Source organism: Carcharodon carcharias, chromosome 15, assembly GCF_017639515.1.
Source record: "Carcharodon carcharias isolate sCarCar2 chromosome 15, sCarCar2.pri, whole genome shotgun sequence".
Taxonomy (NCBI): Eukaryota; Metazoa; Chordata; class Chondrichthyes; order Lamniformes; family Lamnidae; genus Carcharodon; species Carcharodon carcharias.
Window position 1 is genome coordinate 44,345,860 of NC_054481.1, and position 27,962 is coordinate 44,373,821.

General features: G+C 43.2%; 1 protein-coding gene across 1 annotated transcript in view; it reads right to left on the reverse strand.

Moving 5' to 3' along the window:
• LOC121288569 (myosin-16-like) overlaps positions 1 to 27,962 on the reverse strand; it is a 78,867-nt gene that overhangs the window by 36,102 nt on the left and 14,803 nt on the right. Inside the window, exons 5-18 of the mRNA XM_041207172.1 lie at positions 25,081 to 25,177; positions 22,323 to 22,415; positions 20,343 to 20,406; positions 20,120 to 20,218; positions 15,500 to 15,603; positions 10,801 to 10,939; positions 9,285 to 9,403; positions 7,558 to 7,707; positions 6,352 to 6,522; positions 5,472 to 5,639; positions 1,515 to 1,641; positions 921 to 979; positions 714 to 801; positions 178 to 295 (exon numbers count right to left, since the gene is read on the reverse strand). Coding sequence (XP_041063106.1) covers positions 178 to 295; positions 714 to 801; positions 921 to 979; positions 1,515 to 1,641; positions 5,472 to 5,639; positions 6,352 to 6,522; positions 7,558 to 7,707; positions 9,285 to 9,403; positions 10,801 to 10,939; positions 15,500 to 15,603; positions 20,120 to 20,218; positions 20,343 to 20,406; positions 22,323 to 22,415; positions 25,081 to 25,177 — 1,596 coding nt within the window. The remainder of the gene's footprint in view (positions 1 to 177; positions 296 to 713; positions 802 to 920; positions 980 to 1,514; positions 1,642 to 5,471; positions 5,640 to 6,351; positions 6,523 to 7,557; positions 7,708 to 9,284; positions 9,404 to 10,800; positions 10,940 to 15,499; positions 15,604 to 20,119; positions 20,219 to 20,342; positions 20,407 to 22,322; positions 22,416 to 25,080; positions 25,178 to 27,962) is intronic.

The window sequence follows — 27,962 nt, forward strand, 5'->3', positions numbered from 1 at the left end:
TCTGACATTCAAGGTGTTATACAAAAGGAATTAGTTGATTTTTATGGTAATGAGTGGAAGGTGACAACTTATTTCCAGTGACCCCAACGGACTTGTTGGTTGTGTTATTATATCATATTAAATCAAATGGTGCTGACTATGTGCTGCTGGTATAGAAGTAAGCTGGGAGATACTTGCCTCTGTTTAAACTCAGGATATTGTAGTCTATTGGGGAAGCCTTTCCTGCAGATACGGATTCCTTCCAGCACACCATTACAGGCCAGCTGGTGAAGAACCAGGACAGCATCACACACACCTGGAATAAAATTCACACTCTACCATTAACAGGACTCCAACTGGAGTTGAACCAGCATCTAATGTTATTGAATGGATAACATTATCACTCAATCTTCATATTCCAATCTGGTAAATCACTTCCCATTCATTTCCGTTCTACAGAGTTCTTGAGCAACAGCTAAGCTTGATTTAAATGCAAACTGTTCCCTAGTTATTAAAATATTTTCAATAACCCAGAGTGTGGTGAGAGCGTGGAACTCACCACCACCAGGAATAGTTGAGGCAAATAGCATGGATGCATTAAAGGGCAAGCTGGATAAAAACATAGGGGAGAAAGGAATAGCAGGATATGCTGATAGGGTTAGATGAAGAGAAATGTGTGGAAGCTTGTGTGGAGCATAAATCCTGGCAGAATGGTTTGTTAGAGCTGGACTCACCTGACTGTTTGTTTTCATTTGGTACGATACATCGGACGAAGTGGGGAGCTGTGCTGCGCAGTGTTGTCATCAGCTTGTTCAGCTGTTCCTGTAATGTCAAGAAATGGCACAATAAAAATTGCTGCAATAAAGGCAAAATAATACAGAAGAAGGAAGAGAGAGAAGGTGCCGACTGTCTCTGTTGGGGAACCTGTGCAGAGGTCTTACCCTATAGAAGGCAGAAACTGTCTGGAAAGATGAGCCTTTCTTCTGTTTCTTCGTGCCAGCTGTAATGAGATGGTTTTGTCAAATAAACAGCTGCACTCGATAAATAAAATGCTTTCACAGTTTTAATACAGAAGATAGAACTCAATGTTAATGGGTACCTCATGCCCGAGCACAGATAGCATGTCAGGTGTCTGGAGTGCTTAAGTCAGGCTTAAGTTCTGCCTATAACTTGTGTATCTGAGTTTCCCTTCACCTCTGCCTTGGTCACCCAGCTGTGCTTCTGTAAAATTAATGCTGCTGCCTCTTTCACTTGCTGTCACAATTCACTCAATGCATTAGGCCTGGCTGCAGTAACAACTTGCGTTTAAACAATGCCCATAACATAGAATGACATACCAAGCTGCTTCACAGAGGTTCAATCAAAAATTCTTCAGTGTTAAAGCATTTACCAAGCTAACAAGAAACTTAGAGATGAAATTATATCTTGTCCTTGCATTACTCACTTCTCAACACTTGATGGCATTGGTTTCCATCTTTTGCTCAAGCCTGGCTCAGGCTCACCCTACAGATGTCCTTGCGTTCTCCATAACTCACCTTGTGCTTCCTCTTCTTTGAAGAGAATAGGCAGCAGAGCCTGGGGAGATTTCTGGAAAAGAGTCACCACAGTTTCATTCAAGGGATCCTTGTTCTTCTCCAGCCAACCTTGAGTGCAGTAGCCAACCTGGAGAGGAGAAACAGCAATACAGTATTAACACCAATGACAACTTTAACTGGACCTGGGAGCCTTCAGGCAAATATCCCCCCCTTCTTATTAAGCAGTGGAATGCTTAATCCATTGCTTTGTTGTATTTCAACATCTTCTCAAGCCATGTTGGATGGCATCCAAATGTCTGCAATGTGAAGTCCCGGAAATTTTCATTCATTTATCTCTGTAGACTCCATCAGTCTCCTGCCTGAAATTAGCAGGAAGTGGTAACTGACAGGTGGGCAGAAATGGAAAGTTGGGTGGCTGAAGGTCCAGAAGAAATATGAACGTATGAATTAGGAGTAGGCCATTCAGCCCCTTCAAGCCTGTTCTGCTATTCGATAAGATCATGGCCAATCTAATTGTGGCCTCAACTCCACATTCCCGCCTACCCCCAATACCCTTTGACTCCCTTGTTAGTCAAGAATCTATCTATGTCAGCCTTAAAAATATTCAGTGACCCTGCCTTCACTGCTCTCTGGGGAAGAGAGTTTCAAAGTCTCACAACCCTCTGAGACAAAAAAATTCTTATCATCTCCGTCTTGGGCCTCACCATGGCTCAGAGAAGGGGTTTGGAAAGGCCTTGAGGTTCCGGAGTAGGCTGGGGGAGGGAACAATGGGACAAGGGGAATACCAATGCCTTTTCAAGGGGCCTTGGGGTAGTAATCCTGTTCCTCCTGGCCCACAAGGAGCCTTAAAAAAAGATCATTTGTCTTTCTGGATCTCTTCTGTCCCCGACTGCAAATGCCGCTGGTTTGGTCTGATTAAGACTGTAACTCACAGGGGTGGGATTGGTGCATGTAATTCGCCCGAGGCATTTGACCTTCCTGACAAAATGACTTGCATCAAGCCAGCTATGTTGAAATTAAAATCTACTCTGGATAAATCAAGACAATTGTTTTACAGATTCGAGAATAGCAACTTAAATCATTATCAACCAGCATCAACATTGAGAGTTTATTAATTATGTTAGTTGAGATTACAAATATATCTCTAGTGATTATGAACTAATGCAGAATTTGTTTGTGCACAATATTATTATATGGAACACATAAGAATAAATGATGATTTGCAAGGGTAGTGTGTTATCATGCTTGGAATTATCATCACAAATGACTTCCTGTGTCAGTGTTGGTGAACGTGTGATCCATGGCGAGGCATGTCTTCATTATAGAATTTTCTTTAACCAGGTTTTGTGAGGACAGGTTGAGGACAATATCGGGGTTTATTTAAAGCAGGCTTGTCCAACCTTTTCGCGTGGGGGGGCCACTTTTCAATATTTCTCACACTTGGGGCCAATGAGCAAATTTCAGAAAGATAAGGTTTGGCACAACATTAAACATGAATTTCAAAAAAATAGCTGTCATTTGAAATGAAACAATTTGCTGAACAAAAAAAATCCACAACAATAAACAGATAATTTAAAAAAATGAGTAATAAATAAAGACGACCATTATAGTGTGAAAGTGTGTGTGTGTTCAGTTCACTCCCAGTCTCAAGGTGCTTGCTCACTCACCCTCACCCACTGTGAGACTGGGTGAGAGTGCCTGTTGGTGTTTGGGGTTGAGGGTGAATAAGAACCCTGAGATTTGGAGTGAGCCAGGCACACACTCCTCGCTCCCTCTCTCCCCAGTCTTTCTGTCTCACACACACACACACATGCACACCCCCCTCTCTCTCTCACAAACACATACACACAGACCCTCCCCCACTCTGTCTCTCTCTCTCTCAAACACACACACAAAATCCTCTCTGTCTCACACACACAACCCTCTCTCTCACACACACACACAACTCTCTCTCTCTCACACACACACACCCCTCTCTCTCACACACATACCCAGCCACAAACACACACACACCTCCCTTTCTCACACGCACATCCACAGCTCCCTCTCTCTCACACACGCACACCTCTCACAAACACCCTTCTCTCTCTCTCACACACACTCACACATAGCCCCTCTCTCTCTCTCTCACACACACACACACAACCCTCTCTCTCTCACACACACATCCCTTTCTCACACACACATACACAGCCCCTCTCTCTCTCTCACACCCTTCTCTCCTTCACACACACCCACACACACCCCTCTTTTTCTCTCTCACACACAGCCCCTCTCTTTCACACACACACCCTCTCTCTCTTACACATACACACACACCCTTCTCTCTCACACACACACAACCCTCTCTCTCTCACACACACACAACCCTCTCTCTCACACACACACAACCCTCTCTCTCACACACATCCCTTTCTCACACACACATACACAGCCCCTCTCTCTCTCACACACACCCCCTTCTCTCCTTCACACACACCCACACACACCCCTCTCTTTCTCTCTCACACACACACAGCCCCTCTCTTTCACACACACACCCTTCTCTCTCTCACACATACACACACACCCCTCTCTCTCTCTCTCACACACACACACACACACACACAACCCTCTCTCTCACACACACATCCCTTTTTCACATACACATACACAGCCCCTCTCTCTCACACACACACACCCTTCTCTCCTTCACACACACCCACACACACCCCTCTCTTTCTCTCTCTCACACACGCACAGCCCGACTCTTTCACACACACACCCTTCTCTCTCTTTCACACACACCCAGCCACGTACACACACACCCTTTCTCACACACACATACACAGCACCCCCTCTCTCTCTCACACACACACCTCTCTCTCTCACACACACAGCCCCTCTCTCTCACACACACCCTTCTCTGTCTCACACACACAGCCCTTCTCTCTCACACACAACCCTCTCTCTCACACACACAACTTTTTCTTTCTCACACACACACCCAGCCACACACCTCCCTTTCTCACACATACATACACAGTCTCTCTCTCTCTCATGCACACCCTTTTCTCTCTCATACACACACCCCTCTCTTTCTCTCTCACACACACACCTCTCTATCTCTCACGCATACACACATACCCTTCTCTCTCTCACACACACTCCTCTCTTTCTCTCAGACACACACACGCTCTTTCTCACGCAGACACAAATCTCTCTATCTCTCCCTCACACACATATGCTCATCTGCCCTCACTCTTACCCTCTCACCCACCTTCATACACACTCACTCATCCACCCACCCCCACTCTCATGCACCTACCTATCCTCACTCACTAAATCGGCTGGGGTGTAGGGAGATAGGGGTGATGAGAGCAGAAGAAGAGACCTGGAAAGAGGCCGGAGGGCTAGCGCCACTCGAATGTGGGTGCTCACAAAGGGAAGCGCCAAGAGCTGGGGGAAAACGGCTGGAGCCGGGGAAAGCAGCCTGAGGCGTGGGAAAATGTGGTGTGTGGGGGGCCCCATGAGCTCCAGGGACTGTCTCTCTCTCTATCTCCACACACTTGCAGTGACCAGGATTTACTGCTCCTCCATTTGCAGCCTGTTTCTCTCCCATGTTTGCTGCTGATAGGCTCAATAGTGGGCCGCGGGTTGGACAAGCCTGATCTAAAGCATGGATTTGGCAGAATTGTTTTACCATGCCGTAAATGGCTAGTTAGGTGTAAGTGAAGAGGTGGGTATATTTGGTCAGTGACACAGCATGAAATGGATTGTCACTGAATCAGCATGCTTGATTTACACCATGCCCAAATTTCTTTTCCAATTCATTTCAGACCGGATTTGCCATCAGCCTGATTGCAGTGATTAGTGTCGACCAATTTAACTGCAGCCCATGCCCAACACCCACCACCACCAGGTCCTTTTTTTTGAATTTCAGAGTGGTGTACTTCCCCTGAAGCAGCTAATACTTACCGTGCCAGCATAGTGGATAACCTCAAAGGTAGCTTGCGATTTGCCTTTCGGTTTCAGGAAATTATTGGACTTGCCCAAATGGTTGTCATACAAGGCAGCCTTGAACGTTGCATCAGTGGCCTTGGGGAACACACATTGTTCTTCCAGGATGGAGAAGATACCCATAGGCTGGAAACAAATAGCAGAAGAGTTGTCACGGTAATAAATCGAAACTGTGTCATTATGACCAATCAAAATGCATTTGTGAAAGCTGCAATATGAAGAATGCTTGCGCCATCTGAACCAAATTATGAATAGACATGGACTACAGACATAAAACTATATTTAATTTGATGCTAATTGGAAAACTTATTCAAAGAGGTGAAGTTGATGTAGGATTTGGAAAATGGAAAATGCACAGTAGTGTAGAAAAGGGGGTCTTCTGTTGGTGATGCACAATGTTGGCTCAACTAGCTTTGCTTTGCGTCTGATTGTTCAATACTCAGAGTGTGTGATGTTGGCACTGGGGAACTGAAAAGCTTTCCCTTGGCAGCAACGCAGCGCCTTTGACAAGTGCAAAATTCACAATAAAGAGTTAGGAACACCTTGAGTTTCACCATTCAAGCCTTTGCATCAGTTGAGTGTCCAGCTGGAATTTCTGGACTATAAACTTGGATCTCCCGCTCCAAAGTTTTACTCTTTTGTTTCAGGTTTCCAGCATCCAACAACAACAACAACTTTTATTTACACGGCACCTTTAATGCCATGAAACTCCCCAAGGTGCTTCCGAGGAGCATTATAAAACAAACTATGACACTGAGTCACATAAGGAGATAAAATAACAAATCCGCATGACTTTTATTTTGAGATATGCTTAAGTGACTTTTCTTGATAGGATTACCTTCTCCAGCAGCTCAATACAGGCTTGCAGGTCCATGCCAAAGTCAATAAACTCCCAGTGAATCCCTTCTTTCTTATATTCTTCCTGTTCCAGGACGAACATGTGGTGATTGAAAAACTGTTGCAGCTTCTCATTGGTGAAATTGATGCAAAGTTGCTCAAAGCTATTGAACTATGAGAGGATAAGGATAGCAGAGAATAAGAATAAAGTTCATTTATGACTGACCTCTAATTCATTAACAGATTAAGGGATAATTATTATCTTTATATCTAGAAAGAGCAGCCTATTTGGTTAGAACATAAAGTTTACATCCAATTTTTAAAAAAAAATTCATCTTTTGGCTGTCGATCCCTCAATTTTCAAATATACATTTTCATCCATGAGGCTGTCTTGGATTACATAGACCTTACAGCAGAGTAACAGGCCATTTGGCCCCAGTAATCTATGCCGATGTCTATGCTCCACTTGAGCCTCCTCCCTCTTCATTTTACCCCATCAAAATGTCCTTATATTATTATCTGGTCTAACTCCAGTTGACAATAAATAATAACTTGCATTCTTTACTTCTGATCCATTTCTTATTCTCTCAAACTGAATTTTTTTCACAAAATGGCAGGATTATGCTTTTCAGGACACTGGGGAATCATTTAGACTTTGAGTGATAGTGTAAAACAAACAATATCATCTTCCCATTTTACAGCTCCCTGATTTTCACTGAGGGAGGGCTGATCTGATATAATTTGTTTTACAATATGACTCAAAGTCAAAATTCACCTCCTCGAGGAAGAAGATATTGTTTAGTTATGGGTAAATTTTTGCCTTAATAAATAGTGGTGACAAAGGAGTGTTTTGGTGGCTGAAGGGTCATCACAAGGGGGCATAAATTCAAGGTGAGGGGCAGGAGGTTTAGGGGGGATGTGAGGAAAAACTTTTTTACCCAGAGGGCGGTGACGGTCTGGAATACACTGCCTGGGAGGGTGGTGGAGGTGGGTTGCCTCACATCCTTTAAAAAGTACCTGGATGAGCACTTGGCACATCACAACATTCAAGGCTCTGGGCCAAGTGCTGGTAAACGGGATTAAGTAGGTAGGTCAGGTGTTTCTCGTGTCGGTGCAGACTCGATGGGCCGAAGGGCCTCTTCTGCACTGTGTGATTCTGTGATTCTGTGATTCAGTTTTAAAGCTGTTGTACAGTGGGACTCTTTACCTCAAAGATTTCAAAGCCAGCAATGTCCAGCACTCCTATGAAGTACTGACGCTGTGACTTGGTGTCCAAGGTCTTGTTGATTCTTGCAACCATCCACTTGAACATTTTGTCATAAACGGCTTTTGCCAGGGCTCCAATCGCATTGTAACACTGAAAAAGAGCAAAGGTGAAATCCCCTTCATCAAAGTCGTTCATGTTGTTGTGACAACTGTCAGATGCTGCCACATTCTTATGATTTGGAGTGGTTTCGATTTTAACTTGGGGTTGAATCACTCCATGGAATGGGGGGGTGGACTAGTGCGAGCGACGGGTTCACATACTGAAGATCAGAGGAATTTTAGCTCCCTGACTTCATTCACACAAGCAAGATTGTAATGCCGACAGGAATCATTGCCTGGCCAGTGGGTGAAGTGGGAATTCAGGTGTCAGGAGGCCACCTTGGGAATGGTTTTGACACAAGCTAGTTCCATTGGAGGGCTCTGGGGAAGGAAGGTGGAATGCCCATCGGAAGTGTTTGCAGTTGGGGAATAAGCCTGGGGAAGAGATGGTCCAGGTTTCTTTGCGAGGGCCTCAAGGAGAGCACCATCTCCTCCAATTCTACAAGGAAATGGAAAGGCAATGTGAAAACGTCCCTCTCTGGTATCTTGATGCCAGGGCTGCTGTTCCTCCAGGTTTAGCCTGTTGTGGGAAAGGCAGCACCTCTCAGGCCTCAGATTAAAGTGGCAGACCAAGCCCCATGTCATCTGAGCTTGATCTGCAGATTTAAAGAGGACACTGACTGCTTGGGGTGGACCCACTTGCCTGAATGAGGTGGGAAAGGAGTGAGTTAATTCCATCCACTCCATTATAACTGCTTGCCGCACCCCCTCCCTGCATGATTTCCATCATCTTGGTGCTGCAAGTTAAAATTGAACCCAATGCGTATTTACTGGTTTATTTTTGGTTAACTTAGCTGATCTCAAATGGAGAAGCAAATTGGTCTCAATGTCCCTGGGCTTTTAAAGGGATAATGTAGCTCAGCCCCTGATTGCAACTGTTGTGAGGGCGGGTGCGGCCGTGCTATCTGCTAGTGAGTTGAGAAGAAGGAAAAGTGTTTCTTGTCTTTGCAATCCTCTGGATCCAGAGCATTTTAAAGTAAGTTCTCCAGCGTTTTCGAATGACCAGAGTAACGTGCTTGAACTGACTGCATGGTTTCCCCAGTGGCTCAGCTGGTAAGGCCTTCATGCAACTGAATATTGTGGTTCAAAAGGTCCCGGGGTTAATTCCCAGACTGTCTTTGATATCCTTGATTTTAGCAAGGGGGTGATCCAATTTGGCTCACCACTTTCGGGTGAGGAAGAGGGAAATCAGTTATGGTTCCTGCTCCTGCTGGATCTCCAATGACCTCTGGTGGAAAGTGGATACATGTGAACTCTAGCTGAGGACAGGCCAGATTTGTTATGCTCCCTGTGGTCAAATACTTTCCTCACACTTGAAGCCTTGGCTCACACAGGAAGAGCTGACACTTCAGTGAGGTACTGGAGCGTGCTTAGTGTCTGTAAACTGTAACTCAACAGGAGTTAAAATCCTTTGCAGAGGAGGAAGGGGGAAAGTGGGCAGTATGTAAGCTAAATGAATGTGGAAGTTGATTGTTGTTAATTTCATATTTTTTGATGTATAGATCTTCGAAATAGCAAAAGAGATTGAAAAAGACCAAGGTGAAAATGAAATTAAATATTAATGCTTACCTGATCCATACTTTGGCTCTTTTGCACAAATTCATTGCCGACCTTTACTCTTGGCCTGGTGATGCCCTTCTGTAGCTCACCCGCATTGAGAGACATCAAGTGGGCGACCTTGTCAGCCACTGGAAACAGGAGAAATTGGAGTGAGAACTCCATGATAAAGAGTTGTAAGCACTTGAAACAATACAGCTTTATTTGTATGGTTTGAATTATCAACAGTTTACATTTCCACATTTAAGTTGTGCATCCTCTTTTGTGTTCTGACTGATAAAGTAAGTCCAAAATGTATGTTCACACATTGCTGTTTACCATGTAGCTTTATGTCACGCTTGAAGTAATGACTATGTATCCAATGAGAAACAGCACCAAGAAATCCTATTAACAGGTAACAACTTATTCAGAACTGGTAACTATATAAATCATGTCAGCTCTATATACCAGCAAACTATTGTATATAAACCAATTAGGTTGCAAAGATTCTGGGGGATAACTTTAGGCTACAGTGTAGAATTGGCAATATTGAATCACTGATCCACTTTATGCAAGGTCTTATGGCTCAGTGGTAGCATCCTTACCTCTGGGTTCAAGACCCACTTCAGGACTCGATGGCTATGGAAGGTGCGTCCATAAGGAGGCCAAACAGGTTGAATATCAGCCTGTAAATCCTTCCAATATGTCTTATGGCTGGTGGCAAGAGTGAGAGTTTCCTGGTCAGCCATACTGCAGAAGGCAATGGCAAACCACTGCAGCACTTGTTAATGTTGTAAACATGCGACAGTGGAGTTCATGCTCTAGTTTGTAATTAAGAGAAGCTGCCACCAATCGGGGAAAGATTAGGGAATTATTTCAAGTGTATGAAAACCAATTTAGACTGGGTGTTGGGAGGAACAAGGGAGTCTGTGCCTATACTCTGTGATCTTGTGAATAAATCTGGATTAAGGAAAAGACTCGCTCCAGATTTGTCCTTTCCTCAATGTATGAACAGTGACTTTAACATACTTAGCCAAGCATAATTATGAACCAATCCAATGGAAGTCCATAGTTGCCAACACCCTCTTAAGGCATGGTACCTTTAGAAGAAATCCATTTTACATCTTTCCCATTTTCATTTCCAGTGAATTCCATGGCAATAAAAATAAGGAAAGATCTACAACAGGCTGGCAGTTCACTATTGCCTGTTTTACACTGCTGCCCAAAGTCAAAATTATCCCAGTGTTTGGAAGGATAATGTACTGTGCAAATGTATTTTATCCATGAGCTACTTACAGCGTAGATTTTTGTCAGTCACTGCCTCTTCTTGGAAGTGACAAGACTAAAAGGTTATGCGGTTTGGATAGTGCACTTTTTGATGCCATTGCCAAGATAGAGGCCACTTGACCTTATGGAAGTTTCTTTTAGTATCACCATTCATGAGTTGGTTAGAATGAATGACTTGCAATAACTCCTCCTTTTGATTCTCTACTTGATGCTTCCTCCAATATACTGTGTGTAATTGGAAAACTGAAACTAGGAAATATACCTTCAGGAGTGTCGACTTCGGCCTGTTCCTCTCTTGGTTTCTGCTTGAACTTCATGTTACCGAAATGCATGATGGCTCCAGTCATTTTGTAGATATTGAGCTTTTCATCAGCACTGAAGCCCAGTACATCAAAGGCAACCTAGTGATCAAACATTCCTTGTGGTTTTACTTGATTATTTTATGTGTTGTTTAATTTTGGGTCAAAACAAATAGCAATTCTGATCTCAAAAATGTAACTATTAGACTGACCTTCAGAAATTTCACAGCTAATGTCTGAACTAAAATGATTCATACTTTGCCAAGTTAAAATGGACTTTAACAATGGATTCTTAACTATGACATTTAACCCTGGCCCAGTTTGCTCTTTGGACCTTATTAAAGTTGCAGGGCAGGCTCCCATTGGGCCCTTTGCTACCATGAGGAAGCCTGTTACACGGTTGAGTAAGATATGATACTGATGCATTCCTCTGCAACATTGGTAAAGGAAGTAACATTCTTCAAAGGGGACATAGATTTCCAAGGACTGCAGCATCTAGGCACCAGACACAACAATGGCACATAGGGCTGCCAACTCCGAACATTTTTCAAGAGACTTTGGTAAAAGTGACTTAATGGAAAGCCAACAGGTGAAACTAAAGAAAAAGCCTGTTACACTGAGTGAGAGAGAATGAACCTGTATTCACTAAATTCCACTACTGAGCTGGTACTTTTCCTTCCCCTGCCAGTTCCTCTCAGGGGATGGAAATCCACAGCGCACCACAGTCCACCCAGTCACCATCAATTCAATCCGACACTGAATAATAATGTTAATAACACTAATTAATCACTTTACAGCAACCTGCCAGTCTCAGCGAGCCTAACCTTGCCTCATAATCAGTTCCCTTTCCTCCAGCTCTGCAGCCCGAGTGGGCATCACCTGAACTGATTGGACACAGATCATGTGGTCTCTAGGCCGTTCAGGTATTTCTGTCACGCAGTCTCCACCGACACCAAATCAGGCTTTTCCGTGGGCGGGTGAGTAACTTCCTGACAATGGGGAGGGTCAGGTAGTACCTGAACGCAAGCTGTGATTGGCTGATGGATGGTCTCTGCCGAAGGGAATGTCAGGTGGTACCCAAGTCCGGGCTGTGATTGGCTGGTGGATGGTCCTGGCCACTGTTGCTGTGATCTGACATGCTCCCAGAATGCTTTGTTTGGCCTCGGGGAGACGGAGACCATTTCTGGGGGACTCCCAGCAACCATTCTCGGAGGGTGGGCAATCCTAATGGCACACCTAACCCTGTTGGCCCTGCAAAGGCCTCCTTACTAACATCTGGAAGCTTGTGCCAAAAGTGGAAGAGCTGTCAAGCAACAGCCTGACATAATCATACTCATGGCAACTCACCAAGGCTCCTTCAGCAGCACCTTCCAAACCCTCTACCACCTCGAAGGACAAGGGCAACAGATGCATGGGAACATCACCACTAGCTGCGAGTTCCCCTCCAAGCCAAACCACCCTGACTTGGAGCTACATTGCCATTCCTTCACTGTAGCTGAGGCAAAATCCTGGAACTCCCTCCCTAACAGCACTGTGGGAGTACCTACACCACATGGCCTGCAGTGGTTCAAGAAGGCATCTTACCATCACCTTCTCAAGGGCAACTAGGGATGGACAATAAATGCTAGCTGGCCTAGCCAGTGATGCCCACATCATGTGAAAGGCTGATGGCCTCAGAATGTGCCAATGACTTCACAGGTCAGTATGGAGGCAGAGGAGTCCACTCCTAGGCCCTCACCAAGGACTTAGTTCATTGTCACCATTGCTGAATCCCCCATCATCAACCTCCTGTGGGCTACCATTGATCAAGAACTTTACTGGAACAGCCATATAAATACTGTGGCTACAAGAGCAGGTCAGAGGCTGGGAATTCTGTGGCAAGTCCTGACTCCCCAAAGCCTGTCCACCATGTACAAGGAACCAAATCAAGAATATAATGGAACACTCTACGCTTTCTCCAACAACACCCATCTAAAACGAAGCAGCCTGCTTGATCGGCACCCCATTCACCACCTTAGGCAATCACACCCTCCACCTCTGGTGCACAATTGGCTTCAGTGTGTACATTATGCAAGATGCACTGCAGCAACTTGCCATAAGCTCTTAAAAGACACCTCCCAAAACTACAAATTCTACTATGTAGTAGGATAAGGCAGCTGATGCATGGGAACACCAGCACCTGAAAGTTCACCAATTAATCGCTCACCATCCTCACTTGGAACTTTATCACAGTTCCTTCACTGTCACTGGGTCAAAATCCTGGAACTCCTTTCTTAATAGCACCTTGGGTAAACCTACACCACATGAACTGTAGCGATTCAAGAAGGTGGCTCACCGCCACCTTATCAAGGACAATTAGGGATGTTCAATAGATGCTGACATTGGCAATGACACTCACATCCCATTAATGAATAAAAAATTCCCTGGAATTATTGCTATCTATTCTGTAGGTCCTTGTGGTTGGTGAAGGCAGGTGTAATGAGTAGGGGAATCTGGCAGCTTCCGAGGCCTCAGCTGCCTACTGCTTACATGTAGCAGGCAATACAGGAGCAGACGGTGGCTTTCTCAGCCAGGAAGAACTGCTGGACAACTGAGGTTTGGCACTTGTGGTCACACTGCTGGATTTCCCCCCATACTCTACCACAGTTAATTTGGGAAAGGAGCATGGAGGAGGATTGAACTACCCAAAATGTCGATCTTAACTAGCATTCAAATTATGTTCTTCCCCAATAAAAACATAAGTATATGTGGAATATTTGATAGCTATTTAATCCATCACAATACAAGATTAAATGAAAGAGATTTAGACTAGAGGGCAGTGGAAACATCTTCACACAGCACGCTGTAATCACTTCCAGGGTTACTGGTTAAGGTTTGAGGTAGAAACTAAAGACTGGAACTTCCCTTGAGTGCCAGTCACCGTCGGATTGCCACTCCTCTCCTTTTTATTTAGTCTGGAGCTGCACTTTTCTCACTCAATCTTCCGTCCTGGGCCTGCTGAGAAACGTGCAGCACAGCAGCTCTGGAGTCCTTCCAGAGCCAGGGCAGGAGCACAGGGGGTTGGGGGAGGGGAGGAGGCTCCGTCCCGTTTTTACAGCGCCAGCTGCCATAAAGCGGGAAGTTTAAAGGTCACAGCCACTTTGAGAAGCCAGGGAGAAGGTAAGAGATTGAGGGGTTAGGGTGGTTGGGAGAGGTGGTTGTGTGGGGGTGGGGTGATCAGGGGGAAATCAGGTGGTCAGGGGTGGAGGGTTGGGCAGTCAAGGAGTTCAAGTGGTTGAAAGAGGTTGGGTGTAAGGGTTGGGTGAGGGGTGTTGGGTGGTCAGGAGGAAGCGGTTTGGTGGTTGGGTTGAGGGGGCTGTGATGTTCTTGGGCAGGATTGGGTGGTTGGGGTGGGGTGGTCAGGGGCTGGGGTGGGGAGGGTGTTGGGAGGTCAGGAGGGTAATCAGCAGGTCAGGAGGGTCATTTGGATATGTGGAAGGTAGTTAGGGATGTGGGGCTGTACCCTGGCGGGGGGGACAGGGAGTGGGGAGGGAGTGTAGTCAGGAGTTTTGAGGATCGTCGGGGGGGTGAATGGGTCAACAGGGGTTCAGATGGATCATCGGTCAGGTGAGGGAGTGGGGAGGGTTGTCGGGATTATGGGAAGGGTAGCCAGGGGTGGGGGAGTAGTCGGGAAGTCAGAGGGTAGTCAGTGGGTAGGGAGGTGGTCGGAAAGGGATGGTGTTGGGTGGTCAGGGGTTGGGAGGATGGTTGGGGAATGTAGTCGGGCGGTCCAATGGGGGGTCAGGAAGCTCAGTGCCATAGTTACTTAGGAATTAAAAACTATTCTGCTAAGAGAGTTGGAACTATCCAAAGTCTGTCTTTAAATCAGAGATTCAGGTGGTTCCCAGCGCAGGGGATTTGTCCATCAGGAGGTTAAACTTCCTGGGCAATTCCAATGCAGTCCTCCGTGAACCACAGCTGTACAAAGTACAACCCACCTCTATGCCCCCACCCAGCGACAATGATGGGTGCTGGGTGCTGGGTTCAGGGGCAGGACTTTTGGAATCAGGGCTCTGGCGCCATTTTGGATAAGTCAGAGACTCCTTTTGTCCCTGCGAAAATTCGGATCATGGTTTCTGATATCCTTTTCATTGTAAGCGCCATGGGATGTTTTAGTATGTTAAGGGCACTATATAAATGCATTGCTGCTGGAACATGGGATCAACTTTCATCCATTCACTAATGTTAATGATAAATGACAGTAAAAGTATAAATTGGGGTAACTGTCTACTTAAAACTTTGGTGAAATAGTGTATATAAGAATATAGTGAGTGCAGTTATGTTAGTTAATGTAATAAAAATAATGTACTCAAGGCGTCATCCACTCAGAACTTCAATAAATTGTTGTTTGAAAATCCAATTCAAATTTATTTTCTGCTCTGCCCTTGACCACAAGTTACCGCATCAACAAATGTCATTAGATTCAGCAGGTGGAATTTGTTGCTTCAAAAATGCTGACAGCTTCTATTGCCTCTGTTATTTTAGATGAACATTAATAGCATTCCCTGAGAAATGCTTTAGGGCATTTTCTCCAATTAATAATAATTAATTTGAGGTAATGATTTGCACTAAGAGGAATTGTCGGTGCGTGCAATTGTTTTAAGCTAATGTTAAAGTACGTACATCAGTGAGTTCCAGCTCTTCACCATCGTCCATGTTGTCCACTTTGGTGACACCCTGACACACCCAGAAGTATTGGTTAGGATCAGTTACCAACAACAGCGAGTCTGAAGGGGAAAACAAGAAAACCACTGACTGTTACATCAACTCCTCATCTCCATGACCATCTTCTTTAATCTTTACAGGTAATGCTTACGGACTACTTCTTCACCTCCAACTGATGAAAAAGAAAGAAAAGACTCGCGTTTATGCAGCACCTTTCACAACTTCAGGACATTACAAAACGCTTTACAGCCTTTATGCCCAATGAACTAGTTTTGAATTGTAGTCACTGTAGGAATGTGGGATTTGTAACAGCAAGTTTGCTCAAGCAAGGTCATGCAAATAGCAATGTGATAATGACCAGATAATCTATTTTAGTGGTGAGTTTAGGGATAAATATAGGCCAGGACACCAGGAGAACACTCCTGCCTTTCCATGAATAGAGCCATGCAATCTTTTACATCCACCCGAGAGGACAGACAGGAACTCAGTTTAACACCTCATCCATAAGGTGGCACCTCTGACAGTGCAGCCCTCCCTCAGCACTGCACTGAAGTATCAGCCTTGATCATGTGCACATATTTTGTTAGTGGGATTTGAATCTACATCCTCCTAATTTAGAGATGAGAGTGCCACCCACTGAGCCAACACTGAAATATGATGGCGAAGGAAGCAAACTTTTGTGTGGTCACTGTTAATGGAATTATACAAACATACAACAGGAAGATCATTCGTGGCAATGCCAGCCGCATAATTATACCAATTATCCTTCAACCAAGTTATGCTCACCCCTCATTAATCACTGGTTAGAGTTCAGTTAGAGTATTGTGTTTAATTCTGGGCAACACACCTTAGAAAGGATGTCTAGGCCTTGGAGAGGGATCCAAGGAGATTCACCAGAATGGTATCAGGAATAAAGGGTTTCAGTTATGTGGAGAGGCTAGCAAATCGGGAATTGTTCACCATAGAGCAGTGAAGAATAAGGGGGATTTAATGAGGTGTTCAAAATTATAAGCAATTTTGATAGAACAGATAAGGAGAAACTGTATCCATTGGCAGGAGAGTCAATAACCAGAGAACACAGATTTAAGATGATTGGCAAAAAAGCAGGGGAAGGATGTTGGTGGGTGGGGAAAATGAGGAAGTGGTTGTTATAATCTGGAATATACTGCCTGAAAAGGGTGAAGGAAGCAGATTCAATAGTATTCGGCTGGTGGCTTCCCCACCCAACAGGGAATCGGCAGTCTGATAAATGGACATTAATTGGGCCATTTCAATATTTAAATTTGACACCGGTCCCGCCATCAGTAAAACGCCCCAAAGGCAGGACTGTGTCAGGGAACCAATCGGACCTGGCTCTCCGTAATTTTACTGGCTCTCCCATGCCATGATTCCACCTCCTGGGGGCACGTAAAGTTCTCTCCAATGGATGGCAGGGAGTGGATTCCACTCCCTCCCTCAGGATGACTGAGGAATTAAGAGGAGGCTTGCAAAGGTGCTGGGCTTGGCAAGGTTGGGTAGCACTTGTGCCATTGGTAAGTGCTATTTTCATCAGAGAATCTAATATTTGCACCATATGTTAGATCAATATATTTACACATAGTGAGTTTGTATTATAAGTAGTGTAATTATATTATAATTCCTGAATGTTCAAGCGTGCTTATTATTCATAATGGCCCATCTGCCCTCTTCACAAAGCACGGAGAGCCAGATAATCTGGGGCAAGCAGCCAAAGAGGAACAGTCAACAGAATATGAATCACCATACACACCACTCACATCTGTTACGACCAGCTGAGAAGGGATGAATTGGCCCCCGTCTATTCAACCTCCTCAGTTGGTCACAACAATGGCTTAAATTTATTTTTCACGAGGATATGCCTTTTCCATATCAGAATATGTTTAACTATTTAAGCTGTGAACAATAAGGAGCCAATCAAGCAAGGTTCTCTTGAGTCAAAGAAAGAGCAAATTTATTAACCACTAAACACGAGAAAAATAATAAAAATGCGACATCAAGCACTTGGCCCTCAGGCAGTCATTTGGGCCCATACACACACACAAATGCACACACACACGACTATCAGAAATTAGGGGAGTTAGAGTCCAATAAAAAAAGTTAAACGAATATCTGGTTAAGCGCCTTTGATTGTCCTTGAGGCATAGATATTAAACACTGCGACCAACTTAGGTTAGCTGGTTTCTTGGATATGGACTAATGTAGATGATATTGCAATTACAAGATCTCAGTTCGCTGGTAGGTTTCTGGTAGAATTGGCTTCTCAAACCGGGTGACACACTTATTCTAAAGGCAAGAGAGGGAAAGAGAGCAGCCTTCAGCCTATTTCCTCTGATGTAGACTTTTCTGACATTGCCTATGTCACTTGCACTCTCTCTCTAGTGGCCGTGTAGCCCCGTCTCAAAATACTTCACCTGTTGTATATTTCCAAGAGTTTTTGGGTGTGTCTGTCTGTGGCAGCCATTGTTTCAATATCCAGTACTTTGCATTTTTAATATCTCTTCCTTAGACAGTTATGAGTTTCGATGGGTGTCTGGATTATAGGAAATGTCTCTCTCTTCACATTCCCCTGAGGGTGATTTGTTTGTTTCTTGCCTTCCCCTTGGAATGTGGCCTTTCATTTTTCAGGAATGTTCTCTTTCTCAGTTCAAATTACAAAATTCCCAGTCAGTTGAAAGTTGAAAATTCATATTTTCAAAAATAAAGGGGCATAACCTCATAACAAATATATGACAATGTCCATGAAGAAACCTATGGTAGAATACAGGGCATGAAAAATATGGAACTAACAGAAATGGGGGAGGGAGGGTAGTCAAAAAGGTATGAACAGATGTAGAAGAATGATCCAGCATCCTGCTGGATACAGTACATGGGAAAACACAGAGCAAACTAGTTGACCTTCATGTCAGCTGCAACTAGCAACACTGAGTGAGTGAGTGCAGATGTGTTTCCCAAAGGAATTAACTGACATCAACTCCAGTAAAAGTGATTAATTGAATTGGTGTTTGTTTGAGGAAGTCTAGTTATAAATAATGAACATTTGTTCTAATGGCTTCTTTGGCTAATTTTTGTCTGATTATACTCCTGCGAAGCTACTGGGAGCGATTTAGTATGTTAAAAGCATTTTAGAAAAGCCATTGTTTCAAAACTCCTGCAGCTCACTGTTTAGTTTAACACCTATGTTTCCACACATTGGGGAACTCTGAGGAATGGGACACATGCAGAAAGTTCACAATCAAATGCACCAATAAAATGCATTGAACAAATACTATGTATACTCAAGTAGCAACTGAGTCCAAACATAGTAAAGCATACAGCATCCTAAGCTTTATTAATAGGGGCACAGAGTGTAAAAGCAAGGAAGTTATGTTAAATTTGTATAGAACACTGGTTTGGCCTGAACTGGAATATTGCATGCAGTTCTGGGCATCATACTTTGGGAAAGATGTGAACACATTAGACAGAGTGCAGAAAAGATTCATAAGAATGTTTCCAGGGATGAGGAACTTGAGTTTGGACAGATTGGAGCAGTTGGGACTGTTTTCCTTGGAGAATAGAAGATTGAGAGGAACTTTGATGGAGGTATTGAAAATCTTGAGGGGTCTAGACAGAGTAGATAGGGAAAAAATGTTCCCATTGGTGGAAGGATAAAGAACACGAGGACACAGATATAAGGTAATTGGCAAAAAAGCAGTGGTGACACGAGGAGAAGCATTTTCATGCACTGAGTGATTAGGTTCCACAATGAGAGTGTGATGGAGGCAGGTTCAGGAGAGGCTCTCAAGAGGGAATTGGATTATTATTTGAAAAGGAAGAATGTGCAAGGCTCTTGGGAGAAGGCAGGGAAGTGGCACTATGTAAAATGCTCCGATGGAGAATTGGTGCGGGCACGATGAACCGAATAGCCCCCTTCTGTGCTGTAACAATTCTGTGATTATATATTATATATATATATATATCCTGTAGTAGATCTTGCTTCTATTGTGCAATGAAGGAATTATCAGGTGTCCACATGCCTGTGTGTATTTATTATTTATGTCACTATTAATTTGTTTCATTTGTGACTATAAACACAAAATATTCTAAAAAATGTTTATTTTAAATGTCTCAGTAGCTAAAAAGTAAGCATGTTTGCTTCATAACCCAAAGATTGCCAGTTTAAGTCTCATGAACGCCTAAGAAATATATCAAACAGCCAACAATGTGATCTGTTGTGTCAGGAAGTTAGATGGAATGCTGGTCTTTTATGTAGGATAAGTTCACACTATCTCTTGTGCTTGGCTCCAGTTGATGGATCATGATACAGTGTTAACTGTGTTAACAGATTTACACAGGTTTGACTGCCAACTCACTTGACTAGAAGAGACAAATAGATGAGCATCGATAAAATATCATAAAAGTTGGTAGCTAACCTGGAATTTTACTTTAAAACAACTACAACAACAGCTCGCGATCACATGAAAACTATGTGAGGCATTCTTGCTTAACCAGATGGTCTATTCTTACCAGCTCATTTCTGTATGTTCATTAACAAACTGTGCTTATTGACAACAACATGCTTACCTAATAAGGATGGTATCTTTCCTGACAGGATCTGGTAGAAGATGTGGTAGCCTCTCTCAGCTGCTTGTTGTGAGATCACACGGGACTTTTCCAGCAAATCTAAATGAACAGATATGTTGTGAAGGTGAAGGTTAAACCTTTCAGTGTTCAAATTGGTGGATTAAAGTTCTTTAACTATCAACTTCGGCATCAAATAAAAAAATAATAAAAATCAGATGCTTACAGCTCTCAATATCAGCACCAGCCAGTTTACCAGATGGCCCAAAGTGAATTCGGATGAATTTACCCTTGAAGGAATTACAAAACAAAATTAAATTGAATTTAGTTACCCATTACCATTAACATTAATCTTCAGTCTTAAATAGGTCATGATACATACACAAACGCGGAGGTATAATTTGATATTATAGTTTTCACTAAATTTTCCACTGCCATCTGGTTAGTTAGGGACTGCACCAACTGCATAGGTTGTCAGCCCATGCATCTCTAAAGAACAAAACCTTCTGGCATTGCCTCACGAGATGGGAAAGTCCTCAGCAAGTCCCCTGCCTACTTTCATTGAATTTATCAGTACAAAGTAGTAGTCAAGCTATCTGTGAAGAATGAACGATAATCGGTTGTGACTTAATCCAACTAGAAGATCACAGATTGGCTCAGATTGCTGGGTGGCAAGAAATCTCTTAGGACAAATACGCAAACTAAACTGAAAGGAAAATGCTAACACTGTTTTACAGTTATGGAACTCTGGTCTCATCACTTTATTTGCAGGGAGCAAAACACTGCAGATACCGTTAATCTGAAAAGGAAAAACAAAAGTAAAGCTGAAAATATTCAGCAGGCCAGGTAGCATCCAGAGAGGAGAGGTCGGTCAGTTGAAGTTTCAGATCTAAAACCCTTTCTTAGGATCTGCTGAGCTTTTCCATCTTTTTTCTGCAGTGTTCTAGCACTGCTTGACACTTAAAATGGATCCATTATCCATTCCTTCATGTTTTGATTGCAAAAAAGTTGCAATCCAAGAACGATACAGCATAAGATGGATGCCATTGGGCCCACTGAGTTTGTGCCAGTTCCTTGAAAGACTAATTCAATTAGTTCCACTCCCCTGCTCATTCCCATACCGCTGAAAACATTTCTTTTCAAGTATTTACCCAATTGCCTGTTGAAAATTACTATTGAATCTGCATCCACCACCCTTTCATGCAGTGCATTCCGTATCACAAGAACACGTCACAAAATTAATTTCTCCTCATTATTTCTGTGTTACTTTTGCCAGTTATATTAAATTGGCATCCTACCTTCAGCCCTTTACAAAGAAAAAGAGGAAAGCAAACTGAAACCTAAGATATCAGTTCAACACTTTTTTCTGCATGAAGAATTTATTTTATTACTTTTCAGAACCATGTACTGCACTGAGCTCATTCCAGTAGTAACATTGTAAAGAATATATTCAAACCTACTCAAGCCTAGATAGGTTAAAAACCTACCTTCGTGCATTGGAAACAATTTATTCTTATTTACTCTATCAAAACTGCTCATAGTTGTGAATACCTTTATCAAATCTATGGAATAAAACGCCCAACCTAATTTATTTCTGACATTCTGCATGAAATATAGATTTCCTTTTATTCATTCAGGGGACCTGAATCATTCCAGGCATCCCTGGCAAGGGATTTATTACCCATCTCTAATATGCCCTTAAGAAAGTTGTGGTGAGCCAACATCTTGAATACAGCTGAGTGTCTTGCTAGATCATTTCAGAGAGTAGTTAAGAGTCAATCACAATGCTGTGGTATTGGAGTCACAGTTGGTAAAGTTGGTAGATTTCCTTCCCTAAAGGACCTTAGAAAGGTTTTAATACTTATGCTAACTTTATATTCCAAATTTATTTAATTAATTGAATTTAAAATCCCCAATTGCCATGGTGGGATTTTAACTCATGTCTCCAAGTCATTAGCCCAGGGCTCTGGATTATTAGTCCAATAACATAACCGCAATGCTACTGTACCTTTACTGCTGTGCTATTGTACCTTTACTACCATGCTACCATACCCCATAGAACTCAGGCAAAAATTATTCATAAGTTTTTGAGACTAGTTGATAGTTAACTGGTCTCAAAATAAAGGACAAAATGTTTAATTATTTAACAGCATGATCCCTTATTTAGTAAAACATGCACAAAAGGAGGGGAGAAAAATAGACTTACAAAGCGGGAAGAATTGTTGTTTCTGGTAGTTTTAGCATTGCCGAAAGCTTCCAGCACAGGATTAGCCTGGATGATTTGATCTTCCAGGGAGCCCTTTACAAAGAAAAAGAGGAAAGCAAACTGAAGCCTAAGATATCAATTCAACACCTTTTTCAGCATGAAGAATTTATTTTATTAATTTTCAGCACTGAACTCATTCCAGGAGTGACATCGTAAAGAAGATATTCAAGAATATATTCAAACCACCCAAGCTCATACAGGCTGAAAACCATTCTTGGTGAATAATTACCCTTGGTTCCAAATTTACTTTGCCGTTTTCAGATCTAAGTACCTGTAAATAGTAGCTGTTATATTAATCTAAAAGCTTTATAAATGTTAATGTTTTGGCAAGTTTGGCATTTATTGTCCATCCCTGGTTGCTCTGAGACCATGGTGGTAGACCTCCATGAAGAGAGGCTAAATACAACTGTGTAGCGGGATTGGGAATTCTCTAATTTATTAGTCCTGACTGCTGGGTTATTAGTTCACCACATCACTGTGCCTATCACTGTTCTCAAAGTATAGCAAATCTTTTAACATGCAGTTATTTGACGCAAAATTTTACTTTGATTTACATGATTTATTTATATTCATATAAAATCAAGTTTAATATAAAGATTTTTGTGAATGGGGTATGATGGACTCTGCTGATGTCACGATGAGTTCAGGTGCTTCAGGCTCATTAACAAAGCTTGGTCGATATTTCTGTTGAAATATTGGGCTTGCAAAGAATTAAGTATGTTTAAAGCAAACTTGTGTACAGTGAAAAAAAAACAGAATTACCTTGAAAAACTCAGCAGGTCTGGCAGCATCGGCGGAGAAGAAAAGAGTTGACGTTTCGAGTCCTCATGACCCTTCAACAGAACCAGTTCTGTTGAAGGGTCATGAGGACTCGAAACGTCAACTCTTTTCTTCTCTGCCGATGCTGCCAGAACTGCTGAGTTTTTCCAGGTAATTCTGTTTTTGTTTTGGATTTCTATCATCCGCAGTTTTTTCTTTTTATCTAATAGAAGTAAAGAACCTAGACATGTCATTGTATTGCCTTGTCCAGTGCTGTTCAAGGGAATCTAAAGGCCATGACTTTTGTACGTCAAAAGATGTTACACTACTGTTTGGGAGGTTACTTAAACTCAAGCATAATTAACTTTATTTTCCAGAAAAATAAAAAAGCACATTTGACTGATTCTTGGAAAGTCTCCTTTAGGTGTAAAAATCCAACAATAACCATATAAAACTAAATGGACAAATCATACTGATAGTTGTTAAATTACCTTTATTGTGAAATTCTGTACTCCTTTCAAGACATGTTAACCTAGCCAAGACATCCTGCAAGAACTATGGACCTCTGACAATCTAATTGGTGTGAAAATGTTTCCCACAGCTGTCATATCAAAGAATGATAGGGCACAGAAAGAGGCAATTGATGTAACGTGCCATGCTCTTTAAAAGAGCTATCCAATTAATTCCATATCCAGCACTTTCTCCATTGCCCTGTAATTTATTTTTTGTTCTTTCAAGTATTTATCTAATTCCTTTTTGACAGTCACTGTTGAATCTGCTTACACCACCCTTTCAGGCATGCATTCCAGATCATAATAACTCCTGTATTTTTTTTTTCCTCACATCACCAAACTTTTGCCAGTTGCCTTAAATCTCTCTCCTCTGGTTTCTGGTCCTTCTGCCACTGGAAACAGTTTCTTTTTATCTACCTAATTAAAACCATTCAAATCTCTTCTTTACCTTCTCTGCTCTTAGGAGAACAACACCAGCTCCCCTATTTGCTCCACAAACTGAAGGCCTGCATCGTTGGTACTATTCTAGTAAATCTCCTCTACACCCTTTCTAAGGCCTTGGTATTACTCCTAAACTGTGGTGCCCATAACTGATATACCAACTGATGCCTAAGATTCAGCATAATTTCCTGTCTTTCATACTCCATGCCTCTGTTAGTAAAGTCAAGGATCTCATATGTTCTTTTATCAGCCTTCTCAACTTGTCCCACCACTGTCAAAGATTTGTATACATACACCCCACCCTACCCCCAGGTCTCTATGGCCTGAATCTTCTGGTTGGCATGCGGGGGCGGGCCCCACTCACTGACATGTAAAATGATGCATGGTGACGTCAGATGTGCGCCCTGATGTCACCGCGTGACATTCCGATCTTCAGTTCGGCAGGCACGCACTGGAATCGGCTGCGTGCAGGAACTGTCAAAGGCCTATTAAGGCCATTATTGAATTAATTGAAGTAGTTGTCTGGGCTGCCCATCCAATCTTAAGGTTGGCGGGCAGGCGAAGAGCCCAGGCGGCCTTTGCATTTATCATGAAATCTCATCCACAGGCGGGATGAGCTTTCATGAAGTGTTTATAAATCCAATAAAATTTTTAATTAAAATTTATTGACATTCCCATTTTTTTTTTCCATTTTTTAAAAAAAGTTTTAATAATGAAAATAATCTCCCTGAGGTACGGAGCATGTGTGAAAGAGCGCAGGCCCAGACTCTCCCTCCTCTCCCTGCCTGAACAGGGAGCGCTCAGCGCTTCCGGGTGCAAGTTACGCTGGGCGGGCCTTAATTGGCCCGCTCCCGTTCAGCCCCCCTTCGACGGGGAGAAAATTCTCCCCCATGTCCCTGAACCCTTTAAAATTATACTATTTAGTCTCTACTCATTCTTCCCGCCAAAATGTATCACTTCACAATTCTGTCAAGTTCTGACCTTACCTTTGTATCACCTTCAGCTGGCTTCAGACCACCCATATTGGCAAAATACTGAATAACCTTTTTGGTGTTTTCAGTCTTCCCAGCACCGGATTCTCCGCTATTTGTGGAAAAAGCACATTTTTAATTTGTCATTGATATATTCAAATTCAGCCAAAGCCATGGTTTTCACTTCCAACATTTGAAAATCCAAATCTTCTTGCAACTTTTGTGATCAGGTTAAGACCAAGACAGGTTGAAACTCAATAATACAATTCCTTTAAAAAATACCTTATGTACCTTATCTGTACGCTTGATAATAACAGCAGTTGAGTTCTGCAGCTAAATCTTTAATAATTTAGGCACATGCTTACTCCAGCTATGCCAGAGGCTCTCCAATCCTGATAAAGGGGCATTCCACAAAGCCTGTGTCCACCTCTTGCAAGGAAGAAGCACCAGGGGAATTGAGGTCAGTGGTAAATCTTCCCCCTTCTTTCTGATCCCACAAGCTGCAGTGGGATCAGCAGCAGGCCCATTCAGACATGATGGCACAATGGATGGTTCATAGCCATTTGTGACTGAACCCAAGAATTAGGAGCATGAGTAGGCCATTCGGCCCTTTTTGAGCCTGCTTTACCATTTGATATGATCATGGCCTCAACTTCACATTCCTGACTGCACCCCATAATCCTTGACTCCCTTGTGAATCAAAATTTTAACTTCGGGATTTTAACTTTTCACTGACAGCGCCCAGTAGCATGGGACAAACCCAGAAATTTCAGCAGCATGTGTTTCAGTACTTTTGTAAAACAGGCACTGCATTTGCACCTTACTTTCAGGTTTTCCGAACAATTAGACCAATTAAGTGTGCTGACAACCAGCATGAGGTTATTTCAGATGAACTATGTGAAGGAGTCCTGCTGCGATTAAAGTTGAAAGATATTCAAGGAGCTTCCATAGAGCAAGTAACTGCACCAATAGACTCACTCTCTTCAAGACATCATCACGTTTCACTGCTGTCTCCCTTGAGCTGATGCTGTAAGGGCCCATAGGGAGGTTCTCTTCCTTGCCAATGGGTAGAAGAAGCCAGCCACAGTGAATGAAAAGACATGACTAGAAATCCCTCAGTAGGTGAGCGACAAAAATGTGTTGACAGTGTCAGAAGTTTAATGATCTAATCAGAGCAGGCAAGGTAAGTCTAGTGGCATGTTCAAGTACATGTGCGAAAAAAACCCCAACCCCTCTCAGTCTGCCTTCCCAAGCCTAAACCTGCATATCACTCCTCATACCAACATTTCTTTCAGGAGCACCCATTCCTCTCTGTCCATGAACCTCCTGATATCCCCATATGACCATCCACCACTGGCTCACCCTAATCTCAGTGCATCTTCACAGCTATCTCTCACTGTGATCTTCCACAATTGTTGTACATCCATCCGCTCAACACGTTTCTTCACTTTCATTCATTTGTCTCTTCTCTCCCTCCTTGGCGGAGAAGAGAGCTCATACCAGGTAGAGGCAGAGAACTGGAGCTGGCCCTTCAGCCATCTCCATATTGACAAGTGTGGAAGGATCAGAACTGTAGGTGGAAGAAGTTTTCAACCCCTCTCTCTCATGGAGCAGCAAATGGATGAGATGCTTGCTGCTCAGAGATAAAAACAAAAAACTGTGGATGCTGGAAATCCAAAACAAAAACAGAATTACCTGGAAAAACTCAGCAGGTCTGGCAGCATCGGCAGAGAAGAGCAAAGTTGACATTTCGAGTCCTTATGACTCTTCAACAGAACTAAGTAGAAATAGGAAAGGGGCAAAATATAAGCTGGTTTAAGGGGGCGGGGGGAAGAAGGGCGGCTGGGGGGTTGTTGGGAAAAACAAGCAGTGATAGGAGGAGATAACCAAAAGATGTCACAGACAAAAGAACAAAGAGGTGTTGAAGGTGGTCATATTATCTAAAAGAATGTGCTAATTAAGAGTGGAGAGTAGGACAAGCAAGGTAGCTCTAGTGTGGGTGGGGTGAAATAAGCGATGGGTGGAATACATTTAAAAATAATGGAAATAGGTGGTAAAAGAAAAATCTATATAAATTATTGGAAAAAACAAAAGGGAGGGGGAAGAAACGGAAAGGGGGTGGAGATGGAGGAGGGAGTTCAAGATCTAAAGTTGTTGAACTCAGTATTCAGTCCGGAAGGCTGTAAAGTGCCTAGTCGGAAGATGAGGTGCTGTTCCTCCAGTTTGCGATGAGCTTCACTGGAACAATGCAGCAAGCCAAGGACAGACATGTGGGCAAGAGAGCAGGGTGGAATGTTAAAATAGCAAGTGACATGGAGGTCTGGGTAATGCTTGCGGACAGACCAAAGGTGTTCTACAAAGCGGTTACCCAGTCTGCGTTTGGTCTCTCCAATGTAGAGGAAATCGCATTGGGAGCAACGAATGCTGTAGACTAAGCAGAGAAATCTTCTTCCACCGCTTTCGTCTCCGTGCTCACTTCTTTGGGCAGGAGTCCTCTCCCCGTTCAATGGATCCTTTTACCCATATCCAATATTGTCCCTCCACCTGGACCCCTCCCTCTGGATTCTTACCTTCTCTTGATCTTTCCATTGAGAACTGTCGGCGTGACATTAGTCGTCTCAATTTCTCTGTTCCTCTCACCCATTCTAACCTGTCTCTCTCTGAACTTACTGCACTCCGTTCACTCAGGTCCAACCCTGACATTGTCATCAAACCCGCTGACAAGGGTGGTGCTGTTGTTGTCTGGCGCACTGACCTCTACCTCGCGGAGGCTGAGCGTCAACTCGCAGATACTTCCTCCTACCTCTCCCTGGACCATGACCCCACCACTGAACATCAAGCCATTGTTTCCAGGACTGTCACTGACCTCATCTTCTCTGGAGATCTTCCTTCCACAG